At 35.7% G+C, this 13,837-nt stretch overlaps 1 protein-coding gene and 1 non-coding gene across 2 annotated transcripts; both read right to left on the bottom strand.

The window, feature by feature from the left end:
* Positions 1-7,933: 7,933 nt before the first annotated feature.
* LOC120070443 (U5 spliceosomal RNA) lies at positions 7,934-8,053 on the bottom strand. The gene has a single exon (XR_005479939.2). It is a non-coding gene; the product is annotated as a U5 spliceosomal RNA (small nuclear RNA).
* Positions 8,054-10,128: 2,075 nt separating this feature from the next.
* GAE4 (UDP-D-glucuronate 4-epimerase 4) lies at positions 10,129-12,245 on the bottom strand. The gene has a single exon (XM_039020300.2). The coding sequence runs from the start codon at positions 11,799-11,801 to the stop codon at positions 10,503-10,505; it is 1,299 nt and encodes a 432-aa protein (XP_038876228.1). The 5' UTR covers positions 11,802-12,245; the 3' UTR covers positions 10,129-10,502.
* Positions 12,246-13,837: the final 1,592 nt, after the last annotated feature.

The raw sequence follows: 13,837 nt of genomic DNA, 5'->3' as shown, positions 1-13,837 counted from the left end.
CAAAGAAATAGAACCTTGTTGGACATGGTTCGATCTATGATAAGTTATGCTCATTTACCTGATTCGTTTTGGGGTTATGCAGTATAGATTGTGTTGGGATTGGTGTCCTAATTCTCCTGGAGTCTCGTAGTTTGTAATTTGTACATATTGTTATGAATAAAATAAGAGTTATTTTATATGGCATTTACTCATATCCAATAAACAAAGCTTCATGATTATCGTATGTAAACTTAAGCACGTATATGAGATATACCAGTGGATCATGCCTTAAGTGATAACCTAAATAGATCTGTAGTATAAAGATTGAGGAGGGATACCTGATCCTCGTGACACTGTGGATACGACCCGCTTTGTAAAGGTTTGCAAGTGTTGTGAACTACTACAGATGGTAGATCTTAACCATTTATGTGGAGACATGCGAGCGGGGGTACCCTATACAAAGAGTGTTGAGATTGGTGTCCTAATTCTCCCCGAGTCTCATTGTTTGTAATGATATACATTGTTTTATGGATAAAATAACTGTTATTTCATTCTGACATTTACTCATATCCAATAAACAAAGCTCCATGGTTATCTTATGTAAACTTAAGCATGTATATGTGATATACAAGTGGATCATGCCTTAAGTGATAACCTAAATAGGTCTGTAGTATAAGGATTAAGATAGGACACTTGATCCTGGTGACACTATGGATATAGCCCGCTTTGTAGAGGTTTACAAGTGTTGTAAACTACTATAGATGGTAGATCCTGACCATTCATGTGGAGACGTGCGAGCGGAGGTATCCTATACAAAGAGTTTGTATAAGACCAGACCACGAGATGACTAGACTCTGTATATAATGCTATTGATACTAAATACTTACATCTCACCTAAATGACTATAGGTGACACAACCTCAATCTTGAGTGTTTTGGGAACTCTTGCCTTTGAGGACGGTCCTTTGATTAGTATGGGTGAGAGTGGCCAGATTGCCAACTCAACATGCCTACCTTTTTGGGGACTTGTCTGATTTGGGAGCTAGGAACTCAGTACACAAGATGAAATTTACTCATTTCCCGAAGCAGGGATAAGTAGAAAGATTGCTCCCTTAAGGGCTGATTCTGGGGCTTAAACCTAGTGGCCACGACTTCTCTTTAGAAGAGAGAACTCAGTCATAATAGGACTATGATTTATGTTCATTAGAGAGATCAATGGTACTTAAGGAGTTAGATGTAACTACTGAGGCATAACGGTTATTGGCTGAGTTATACCTAGGAGCGATCTGTGAAGGGTTGTCGCATTGTTGATTGGTTAAGATGGACACATAATATATCTGTAGTAAGGATAGTTCAGCTATTGGTATTTAGTGGAGTGTCTGGCAGTTAACAAATGGTAGATCCCGTGACTAAAGAGTTTAGTCAGTTATTCACGTATCGTTGGAGCTTCGAGCTACAGGTCCATAAGGTCCCCTTGGTAGTTCAATGGATTCAAGTTGAGGATCGGTTCTTGGTGTTGATTTGAAATGTTTAAATTGACAAGAGGTAATTCGATTATATACGATATGATCGGTATGGTGTATGAGATACATCAAGTGGATGATTAATGTAAATGAGATTTACATTAAGAGTCATGGAATAGAGAAAGAACTATGGTTTATATGTTTCATGAGATGAAATATTAAAACTATAGGTTATAAATATATTATGGTAAGTTGGTTATCATGTATATTTATAATTATATTAGTTATTGGATAATTATCTCTTTTTCTCTAATAACCAATTGAGTGGGAGGTTATTGGTGGTTTCATGGTAACTGTGAGATAAAAGGAAATTTTTTTCCTAAATTTAGTAGTTGTGAGAATTACCATTCTAGGCAAGTTCTCACGATTGACTGTCAAGTGAATGAGATTCACTAAATGATAGCTGAAGAGAGACTAGACGATCGTGGAGTGACTCTACACGATAGTTCGCTCAGCTAAACGATCACATAGCATTTGTCAAACGATTGGGCATCGTCTATACGGTAGACCTTGTCATCTCCCACTTGCTCAATCGTTTACACGATTGTTCTTCCTCTAATCTCGTCCTCTAACCAAGTCCACACAGAGCCCACACTTCTGGATTCTTACACCGAGATTACCAAGGTAGCCATTGTGGTGGTGTTGTACTCAACTCAACATAGTTGAGGTCGTTGGAGGTCGTTCGCTGTGTTTGTGGTCTTGGAGTTCGCTGTGTTCATGGTTACTGTGAATGTGTTGCGTTGCGGTCGAAGTGTTCGAGCGTTCGTGATTGTTGTCTTGCTGGTTGAACGAGTGTTCGTGATCAAGGGAGATTGAAGATTAGTCTTCAAAGGTATGTGAATTCTTTTTTCCGTTGAGTTTATGTAAAGCATGCTGTAATTCGTTTTGTGCATAGCCTGTATGTTTTCGTTTCTTGATAGTAATTGCTTATGTTCAAATATGAATGGAATTTGGAACGATCCTTCCGCTGCTCATGGAAATCCTCATGTCTGATTTCCTTCAGATTGCAACTTATATTTTGAACTATATTCCATCAAAGTGTGTTTCTAAAATACCTTGAAAATTATGAAATGGTCGTAAAGGTAGTTTACGCCATTTCAGGATTTGGGGTTGTCCAGCACACGTGATTGAGAAAAATCCTAAGAAATTGGAACCTTGTTCAAAATTATGCCTATTTGTAGGTTATCACAAGGGAATGAGGGGTGGTTACTTCTATGATCCTAAAGATAATAAATTATTTGTGTCAACAAATGCTACAGTTTTAAAAAAGGACCACACTAGAGAGCATAAGCCACGCAGTAAACTTGTGTTAAGTGAACTTTCCAAGGAAACTACTGAAACTTCAATAAGAGTTGTTAAGGAGCCTAGTACATCAACAAGAGTTATTGATGTCGGTTCATCTAGTTGTACACCTCCACCTCAACCATTGAAGGAGCCTCAACGTAGTAGAAAGGTTGTGAACCCACCTATTCGTTATATGGATTAACAAAAACCTTGACCATCGTTTATAGTGGCAGTGTTGAGGATCCATTATCTATAAACAGGAAATGAAAGATGTGGACACAGATGAATGGATTAAAATTATGGATCTCGAAATGAAGTCTAGTATTTCAATTTAGTTTGGGATCTTGTAGATCAACTTGATGGCGTCAAACCTATAGGTTGCAAGTGGATCTACAAGAGAAAAATGAGTGTTGATGGTAAGGTACAGATCTTTAAGGCTAGACTGGTGGCAAAGAGTTATACCCAGGTTGAGGAAGTTGACTATGAGGAAACTTTCTCATCTTTTGCCATATTAAAGCCTATTTGGATACTCTTGTCCATTGCCACATATTATGACTATGAGATTTGAGAAATGGGCGTCAAGACTGCTTTTCTGAATGGAAATCTTGAGGAGACCATCTATATGCAACAACTAGAAGGATTCATTTCTCAATGTCAAGAGCAAAAGGTTTGTAAGCTTGATTGGTCCATTTATGAACTGAAACAGACTTCTCAATCTTGGAATATAAGATTTGATACTACGATAAATTCTTATGGCTTTGATTAGAATGTTTTTGTGTTTATACGAAAATCATCAACAGTTCAGTAGCTTTCTTAGTGTTGTACGTGGACGATATCTACTCATTAGGAATGATGTAGGTCTACTTATTGATATTAAACAGTGGTTAATGGCCCAATTCCAAATGAAATATTTGGGAAAGGTGCAATTTATTATAGGGATCTAGATCTTCAGGCATCGTAAGAACAAAACATTGGCCTTGTCTCAGGCATCGTACATTAACAAGACGCTTATCAAATATTCGATGTAGAATTCCAAGAGACGTTTTTTAACTTTCAGGCATGGAATTGTCTTGTCTAAGGAATAATGTCTAAGACACCTCAAGAGGTTGAGGAGATGAGATGGATCCCTTATGCATCGATTGTTGGCGCCAAATGTCCTAAGATACCGCCTCCATGGTAGTATCTATTTATTTTATAACTCCTCGCTCCTTCCTGATCGATAAGGTAAGTAGATAAATTGCTCACTTAAGGGCTGATTTCGAGTCTTGAACAATGTGGTGCCACACCCTCTCCTAGCCCGAGAGGGGTACGGTTATAATTGGACTATGACTAATTTTTCATTAGAGGGATCGGTGGTACTTAAGGAGTTAGATGTGACTACAAGGGTCAAACGATAATTTTGACCCAGCTGTACTTGCGAGTAATTTGTGAAGGGTCAGCGCACTATTGATTGGTTATATCCAATGGACATATAATTATATCTATAGTGTGAAGAGTACAGTTGTCGGTCTTTAGTGAAGTGAACGACAGTTAATGAAGGTTGATTAATTTAATTAAAGAGTTTAGTTAATTAATTTTGTATCATTTGAGGTTCAATCTATAGGTCTATAAGGTCCCATTGTTAGTGATAGGTGGAAAATGGAGAGTAAATATGCGTTCATCTTATGATATGCGTTTGTTCTCAATACGTTGATGGTCATGCGTTGGACTAAGAAATATGCAATATGCGTTTAAGAATATATGCGATGACCATGCATTCCAGTCACAAGTTTTCTTGCTCTCTCGCCAAGTATAATGAGATCGCAAGTTTCTTGGGGTGATCCGAGGTCGAACTCAGGGACTTGTAACTAAATGTTGCAAAGTGATGAGTTTGTGGCGAAGAATAAAACAATAATGAAGTTAAAGGACTATATGCTACTTTTACTCCTAACTAAACAGATTAAGTAATGGAAGTATGACTATGAGAGTTGGCAGAGACACGGCAACTGTTAACTCGTAATAAGATGCGTGAAAAAATAGATAAAATAGTGGAGGGGATAACTTCACCTCATCATTAAGCTTGATCGCAAGGGTAACCCCAGCCAGCACAAGTTATGCGATCATGCTATACACAAATATACGATTCCTATTTCTAGGATGCATGCGATACATATGCGAAAATATCGATAAGGCTTATGTCTAAGTCTCTATTCTTGCTTATGTGATCTAACACGCATAAGACAAGAAGGTGTCCGCATACCACCACATTCTATTTCTAGGGCGCATGCACTGTGTAAATAGCAAATAGAACTTATTCCTAAGCTTCTACTCTTGCTTATGCGATCCAATCTGACTCTCCCAAGCCTAGATTTGGTCTTTAAACTACTCTTCCAAGTATGTCCAAATGATGAATGATGCACTTATAAGACAAGATGATCACATAAAGCATGGTTGAACATAAGATTATTCCTATCTCTAGGAACACTGCTTACTTTGCTTAGTGAGTTCCACTACTTACTCTTTCGGATAGTTAGTCGCCACTGATTAGCTCATAGACAAGCATTGCTACAGCCTCACACTAAGCAAAGAGAATTTACTCACTATACTTGTGCAACGCACACCTCTCGGTGGTTTGCTACATGCTTCATATGTCTATTCCGCATGATTGAGTATGTGATACTCTTGCAATCTTACTTAGTTTGTTGTAGTGAAAGTAAGTGATGATAAAGAAGAAATTAATGAAGATAGAGTCGAAGGCAATAAAGAGATGCATTGATTACAAAATGTATTAATATCTTAAGCCAAAATGTAAATACAATATAGAGATAGAAGAGAGATGGAGGGCTAGATGTAGGCAATCTCTTACTTCCATCAGATGTGTGTCAAGGCTGCCAGTGGTGTCATGAATGGGCGGTGGAGTAGTCTCTCTCAAGATCTATCTTCAGCAAAGCTCCGATCGTCACTCGAAATGGGTGAAGGAATGAAGAACTCTCAAAGAATGTCTTCTCATGCTCTCATCTGTGATCACAAGGATCTGCCTTAAGGCAGAAGCTCGAATGCTTTGAATTTGGGCTCTAAGGCTCTATTTATAGAGCTCAATCGCCGACAGCATTGATGGTTCAACTCTGAATCTCTGTCACTAACGGTGCGATGGACCTACTCTGAATCTTTGCTACTAATGGCGTGGTAGGTGAAATGTCAACATCATCTTTTTTATACTCCCAAGGTATGCGTTCATGCTTGTTTCTGAAGTACCATCGCATTCCACCACCCTTTCACCACCTCTTACCTTCAACTTCTACTTACATAGCTTCACCTTCACCACACATCCAACCCACTTGTTTTGGACTCATAGACCATACCGTGCGCTTAACCTGTTCTTTTTCTTCCTTTCTTTGGTTTTTGTATCTTTCTCATAGCATGGTTTCTCCCCTTGATTATTTTTCTAAGTGTTTAAGCTCACCCACTCTCCTTACTTTCCAAGTATGCGTCCAAGCATAGTTCTCCTACACTTTCAAGATGTCTTCTATGTGTCCAGACTCTTATCCTTCTCCTAGTATGTGTCCAATGCTCTTATCCTTCTCCTAATATGTGTCCAATGCTCTTATTCTTCTCAAAGCATGTGTCCAAGAAGTTTTCCTTGGGTTTCTTGGTGTAACTCTCCTCAAGGTAGTTGTTTCATGCCTTGTTTATGCTTCTCATGTGCCAAAGATAGTGTTCAAATAACCTTTTAGACGTCCACATTTCCTTCCATGCGTCCAACATAGTCCTTCTATAGATTTACTCGATTTGATGAGTTTAACCTACTTATGGTTGTCCAACACTTAACCAAATTCTCTTCATTGACCAACCATGTCCAGAATACCCTCCCTATGCGTCCAAGATAGGTCCAACACATCATTTATTCAAATGATGTATTTGAGATTGATCTCTTATGCTCTTGAGTTCAAACATATTAGGTCAGGCATCCAATATATTTTTCATGCACCCAAGATGGTTCTTCATGCACCCAAATAGTCTTCTCCTCGACCAAAACTTGTTTCCAATGCTTCCAAGAAGTAACATAAGTTCCCTTGATAAGTATTTTCTTCGTCTATAGGTTTGAGCTCAACTCACTTTAACTACGCTTCCAACCTTGGGATGATGAGTTGAACTTGTCAACTACGCTTCCAACTTTAGGACGATAAGATGAATCTTCTCAACTACGCTTCCAACCTTAGGGTGATGAGTTGAACTTATTCAACTATGCTACCAATGTTGAGTCCTACTCCCTTTCCACTAACACTTGGTCAAATTTCTAACTTCCTCACACCATGTGTCCAACCCTCACTTCCAACACTCAACTAATTCTACTCCTCTCTCTCTTCACCTCCTAGTCCCAACGATGCCCTACTCCTATAGTCTTTCCTAGGTTCAAAGCATAGTTTGAACACTTAGCCAACATTCTAACTTCAACCTACTATGCTTCCAACTTTTTCATTCCAATCTTTTCCTCTCAATATTTAACCAAAATTTTCTCCTTCTTCTTTTCTAGTCCAATGCATACTTCACTCCTAAGTTCAACCGTGTGGTCCCAACACTTAGAAATTTTTCTAAGTACCACGGCTTCTTTCAAAGTGTAGTAAGAACACTTAACCAAATTCTTACCCTCCAAAAATTCCAGTATTCTTAACTTGAGTTGAGTGATCTTTAAAACTTAAGTGAAGAAAAAGAAATTGAGGGCTTCCACTATATATAATATATTATTTTATTGAGAATGGAAATTCAAAAAATGTTTGTTTAAATTATATGTTAAATTAATTATAATTAATGAATAACCGTGAAAGCAATTCTTGAAGACATTTTCGAAGATATTCTGCTTGACTAGATTTTTTCTTAATTTTTGAAACTATTAATAAAAAGCAATTAATAAAGGATTTTTTTATATATATATAAACATTCCTAAAGTCATCAGGTAAAATTTTTAATATTACAAATATTTAGTTTTCAATTTTTTAGTTAAAAAAAGATTTTGTTTTTCTATTTGCATTATTTTTTTTTAAAAAAAAAAGTATCACTAGTTTCCTTAAGAATTAGAATAAATTGAGAGGAGAAATGTTTCAATATTATTTAAGAACCTAAAAATTAGAAAAACATGCGAGGAGAAAAATATTGTACTGGACCGTAGGATTTCCTCCAAAAAGGAAGAAACCCTTCCAAAAATGGGCGTATGCCGCTGATTGCGGCGAGCACACGGTATTCTTTAGTAAAAGGCGAAAGAATAGTTCGCTCTGTGCCCACCGCACGGCTGCGTGAAGAAAGAAGTTGTATGTTCTCCCCCTTTTATATTCACCTCTAGCCCCAGCCTTTTCTGAAAGTTATCGATGTGGAATTCCTAACAAACTCGATTTCACTACTCTGTCCGCGTGTCTATGGTACTAAACACGGTCCACCTTCCTTGGTCGTCCATGCTCATGTGTTTGACACCACCCAACATCTAACGGTTCATATCAAATTACAAAATATACCCAAACTTTACCAATTGATCGCTATTTTTACTTGTTTCTATTCATAATCAAAATTATATAAATAAAATCATTCTCCACTCAAAATTCCACCAATGTGAAACTATAAAATTTATCACATAATTCTTTCTATCCATCTAAATAGATGAAGAAATAGAGGGGAGACAAAATGAAAATTTCTTACCATTTATTTTGTTCCAACATTTGTCCTTAATTTAAGAAGTTTTATACATGCAGGAAAGCTATGCTTTAATAATTTTAAAATGACATTTTAAGAGAGGCCCTAAATTGATTAACTTAATGTTTTAAGGTTTAAATCGAAATAATTATTAGTTTAAAATTTTAATCAATCAAATTCTCAAAATTTAAGGATATAAATTGATTGTTTAATTGTTTCTCAATTTTACCACAAATATGTTTAATATTTATTGTTATATTTATCTATTTTTTTCAAACCATTTTAAATTTCTTTTAAGTTAAAAATATGTAGGATCGAAAATTTGAGTCTCTAAAATTATGCTCAAGTTAGTAACTACTTCTGAACACTACTTCAAAAAGTATATGTTGTAAATAAACCTATTTTGCTTAAAAAAAAAAAGGAAATCTAAAATATATTATCCAAACATACGACCTAAATTTTGACTAGAGAAGCTTTAAATATATATAAAAACTCAAGTCATGAAATTAATGGTCATGTTAATCACGTTGAGTAGATGTAATTAATTGGAATTTAAGATGATGACATTGTTATGCCTTCAATTAATACATTAATTTAACAAATGAAGTCAATCCTAAAGTGAATTTCCATATCATTTAATTCCAAGGCTACAAAATTCTTTAATTATGTGAGGATTTTGAATCTGTCAATGGATAAAACAATCGATCTTCAAACCTCCATGCTTTATTCCCAATCAATATAACATATATCAAATTATCTCAAAATTTGCTTCCTTATAATGTACACGAACTAGTTTACTCAAACAAATACTTTAACATTTAAAATAGCTCCAAAAGCTTTGGAGACAGCATTAATAGAGATAAGAACCCAACAAAATCTATTTTAATGTTAAATGAAGATTTCAAACTCAAAGACATCGTTACAATTATGACTTGTGAGGATGAGATTTTGATCTTATTATTAAAAATGATAATATTAATTTTTGGACCATTAAACTATGCTCGAGTCAGCAACTTGTGGATTACTAACGAAAAAAACGATAAGACACGAGCTTGCACTCAAAATCTCACTTCAATACCATATGACCCAGGAAAAGATCTCTCTCCCTGTACTTCAAATTATATGAAACATATACCCAATCAAGGAAGTAGAAGAAAGAAAAGAACATGTTAGTGTATTCTAAAGGCATCAAAGTAATGACTCTTTCCCATCTCAAGCAGTTTAGTTTAGACTTCATTCATCAAGGTCCATCACTGATTCACTATAAACAGATTAGAAGGAATGAACATCTTCTAAACATTCAACTATTATTTCTAAATCTAATCAACATATTTGCATTTCAACTTCTGCAAGAAAAAATTTACCCGAAGACGCATAAAACCAGCCATTGACGAAATGCTAACAAAACCCACATTCCAAAAGAAATCATGTGCAGTGCTAAGGGATGGCTCAGGAACAACAATGAGGGCATAGAAACAGAAACATTCCAACATTTCAGAAACAAGGTTTGAAAATTTTAGCTTTTCATAGAAGCTAGAGTTGTGTTCGTATCATCGAAAATGCAGTACACGGGAACCATGTTCCTGGGGAAAAGCTTGTACCCAAAGGATTCAAAGTCCCGAAAAGAAGGAACGACAAAGAAGCTAGCAGGAACTTAGTTGAATCAATCAGCAAAGAAACGGTAATAGAAACTATTTTGTGCTATTTTTATTAAGTTGCACAAGATTGATACAGGTCCACAAATCATGAAATGGCTTTATCAGTCATAAATTCTACAATTGTAAAGCTACAACAATTACATTCCGTCAACAAAAGGAGAAAAGATGTGCCTGGAATTCTTCGAATAATAGCTTTCGAAGTTCTCGGTAAACAATATCGAACGACAAAAAACTTCAGTGATGGGAGTAGTAAAAGGTTCCTCCTTGTATGTCATTCCATTAATATAAATTGAAAGACAATCATAGCAATGAACATAGAAATGTCAAACCAATCAATCATACGAATCATAATGAACAAGAATCAAAGTAGCCTACCGTGTAAATGCCGAAAAATCCCGCTAACCAGCAGCCTTCTTCCCTTGTGAATAATAATTCATATACCACCGGACAAACTTCTTCAGCCCGGTCTGCAGATCTGTGGTTGGCTTATATCCAAGTTCCCTCTGAGCCAAGCTGATATTGGCGTGAGTAAACTGAACATCGCCATTCCTTGGCAACTTCATTAGGTTCCTCTTTGCTTTCACCTTCAAAAGCTTCTCCAAAATGCTCACAAGATCTGATACCGGAACCGGCGACGTATTCCCTAAATTGAAAACCCGAAGCTGTGCCGGTCCCTTCTTCTTCCCTCCACTACCAGTGCTCTTCTCAGCAGTGTCCAAAGCTGCCAAACAACCCTTCACAATATCATCAATGTAGGTGAAATCTCTAGCCACAGTGCCATGATCAGCACCTTCAAAGATGGGAATTGACTTTCCTTTCAAAATATCTCTAGTGAAAAAGAAATAAGCCATATCAGGTCTTCCCCAAGGTCCATAAACAGTAAAGAACCGCAGCCCTGTCAATGAAAGTCCATAGATATGATTATAAGTGTGTGCAATCTCTTCTCCAGCCTTCTTTGTTGCTGCATACAGACTCGCCGGTTGATCGGTCCGATCCTTCTCCGAGAAGGGTACTTTAGTATTCAATCCATAAACAGAACTAGAAGATGCCCAAACAATTGCAGGCTGTGGATTTGCAGATTTACAGACCTCTAGAAGACTAACTAAGCCAGCTATGTTGCTATGGACATAAGAGCTAGGATTTTCCATAGCGTACCTGACGCCGGCCTGAGCAGCCAAATGCATCACATGAGTGAACGGAACAACTTCAAAAAGCTTCTTCAACAGAGCCGAATCGTTGATATCGCCTTCAACAACGAACACGCCAGTGCGTTCCAAAAGGGCTTGACGGGATCGTTTTAGGGATTGATCGTAGTAGTTGTTGAAATTGTCGAGACCAAGGACGCCGTCGCCTCGGCGTTTCAGCGCCACAGAGACGTGAGTTCCGACGAATCCAGCGGCGCCGGTGACGAGAACAGAGATCCCATTACGAGACCGAACTCGAGCCGATGAGCAAACCCTTTTCTCCCAAGCGGGTCCCCCCCAATCGTAAGTACTCAGCGATCGGCGGGAAGGATCGGACGGCAGCGGCGACGACGACGGCGATCTGAAGAAGAAGATCAAGATCGAACCAAGGATAACTAAGGACCAGAATGTAAGCTTAGTTAACGATGAATGCCACCGGAGTCTATGAACGTACGGCGATTTTTCCATCTTAAACTTCCCCGGAGTGGAAGGAATGTTATCGAGATGGGACATTTTTTTCTCGGGAAAATGTGGGAAAATCTACACTCAGAATCTATTTCCCTTAGCTTTGAACAAGAATCTCAGAAATGGGAGTACCCAGAAACTTCAAAGGCTAGGGTTTCTGCAACTTCTCCGACGAAAACCTTCCGGCATCGATGGTGGGGCTGAAGATAAGGGAAAAAGGGGAAATGGGTCGGCGTAATTGATGATATTCTACCACTTTTCCATTAGAGAATCTTCTGATTTCTTGGAGGAAGAAGAATCGGCGGTGAGGTAATTTGGTTTTGGGGTTTATAGCCGCAGAGAGAAAATGGGGAAGATCATTTACGATTAACCATTGTTGACTAATGGAAGAAACAGCTTTTAACGTTTGAACAATGGAAGATCAAGAAATGTGCTTAAAGAGGGTTGAAAAACAAGAGAAGTTTGATTTTTTTTTTCTTTTTTCTTTTTTCTTTTTTCTTTTTTCTTTTTTCTTTTTTCTTTTCACTTTCAAAATGATGGGGGGAAAAGGAAAATAAAAAATAGAACAGAATTATAACCATTTTCCAATTATGAACTTTCAGTTGAATTTGTTGGGGGTGTCCTTGAATTTTGGATTTTCTCTCTAAAAAATGTCAATTTTTCTTGCTCCCTTGATTTAAGGATTGCTATTAAATGAGAGAGCCTTTTTTTTTTTTTTTTTACTTGGGGTGGAATTTTGATGACATGCTTTACACTAATTTAAGGACTTTTCCTTTCTTCCAATCATTAAAATGGTGAAAGAGAAATTAATGAAAATTTGAGATTTTTTTTTATATATAATTATTGAAAACTTTTTATCCTCATTTTATTTTCATATTTGAACTTTTAAATATTACATTTTAACTTCATATATATATTTGTTTTTCTATATCATTTATTTAATGAGTTGGTGTTTATAATAAATACTAACCACAAATAGCATGTTAAATATCTAACTTTACGAAAAAAAAATTTGTTTAGGATTAAAAGTTTCTTAAAAGTTTAGAAATTAACATAGGATAGTTAATAACATTTAGTATAGTAAAAATTAGAATTAAACTTTATTTTTGCATCATAAAATATATTGTTATACCAATTCGAAGAGAAGGAAACTTTTAAAAATAGAAAAATAAGAAAAATTATTTATAAAAAAATAGCAAAATTTTAAATTTTTTTATAGAGGCTAATAGAAGTCCATAAGCTAAAAGAAGTCTATCGTTGTTTTTTTTCTTGCTATTTTTATAAATAGTTTGATATATTTCTCTATCTGTGAAAATTTTTCAATTCTAATTGTATTGGACCTTTTATATTAGTACTAAATTTTTATCAACCTTTTCATCCATATTTCTACATTTTCATTGATTTGATGTAACTATAATTTCCTTTTATCATAAAAAAATTATCAAGAGGTCTTTTTAAATATAAAAATAAAAATTACACTTTATAGCAAAAAGTAGAACTTTTGCTATACAGTATAAATATTTTTGGAATTTTTTTATTTATAAGAATTTCCCAATCATTCAAACAAACAAAAAAAAAAAGCAACAAAATATAAAAAATCATCAATGTTTTAACTCGTTTAAAAATATAAAAATATTTATTTATTAATTACTTTTTAATTTGTGTTGTTATAATATATTTAAAAAAATAATTGTGGTATTTCCATCAATCAGAGTTGAAAATTTTCCTTTTAAATTGACAAAATGCATGGTTGTTTTTTAATTTTTCTCCCACGAGGAGTCGACTTTGGAATTGGAACAAAATGGGAAGGCTTTTAATGCACGAGATCTTGTTGTCTATGAATGACTCTAAGAAGGATTTTAATGGCTCTTTTTTCAAGTCCTAGTTTTTTCAACTCAGATTCAATGTATTTTTATTAAAACCCCACGAGTTTTTGCTTTCTGGATCTCTCATCATTTTTATTTTTTTTTTTGTTCGTTTCTCATGAAAAGTTTTCATTCCTTCTTTCGATAATGCAATTTTTTCCTTTCAAAAAACTACAATACTTTGGGAATGAATTATCACAACCAATGTCATAAACAAGA

This window comes from Benincasa hispida, chromosome 1 (genome assembly GCF_027475165.1).
Source record: "Benincasa hispida cultivar pf3 chromosome 1, pf3_genome.v1.1, whole genome shotgun sequence".
Taxonomy (NCBI): Eukaryota; Viridiplantae; Streptophyta; class Magnoliopsida; order Cucurbitales; family Cucurbitaceae; genus Benincasa; species Benincasa hispida.
The sequence above is the reverse complement of the archived record's forward strand: the minus strand, read 5'-3'. Positions and strand labels throughout refer to the sequence as shown.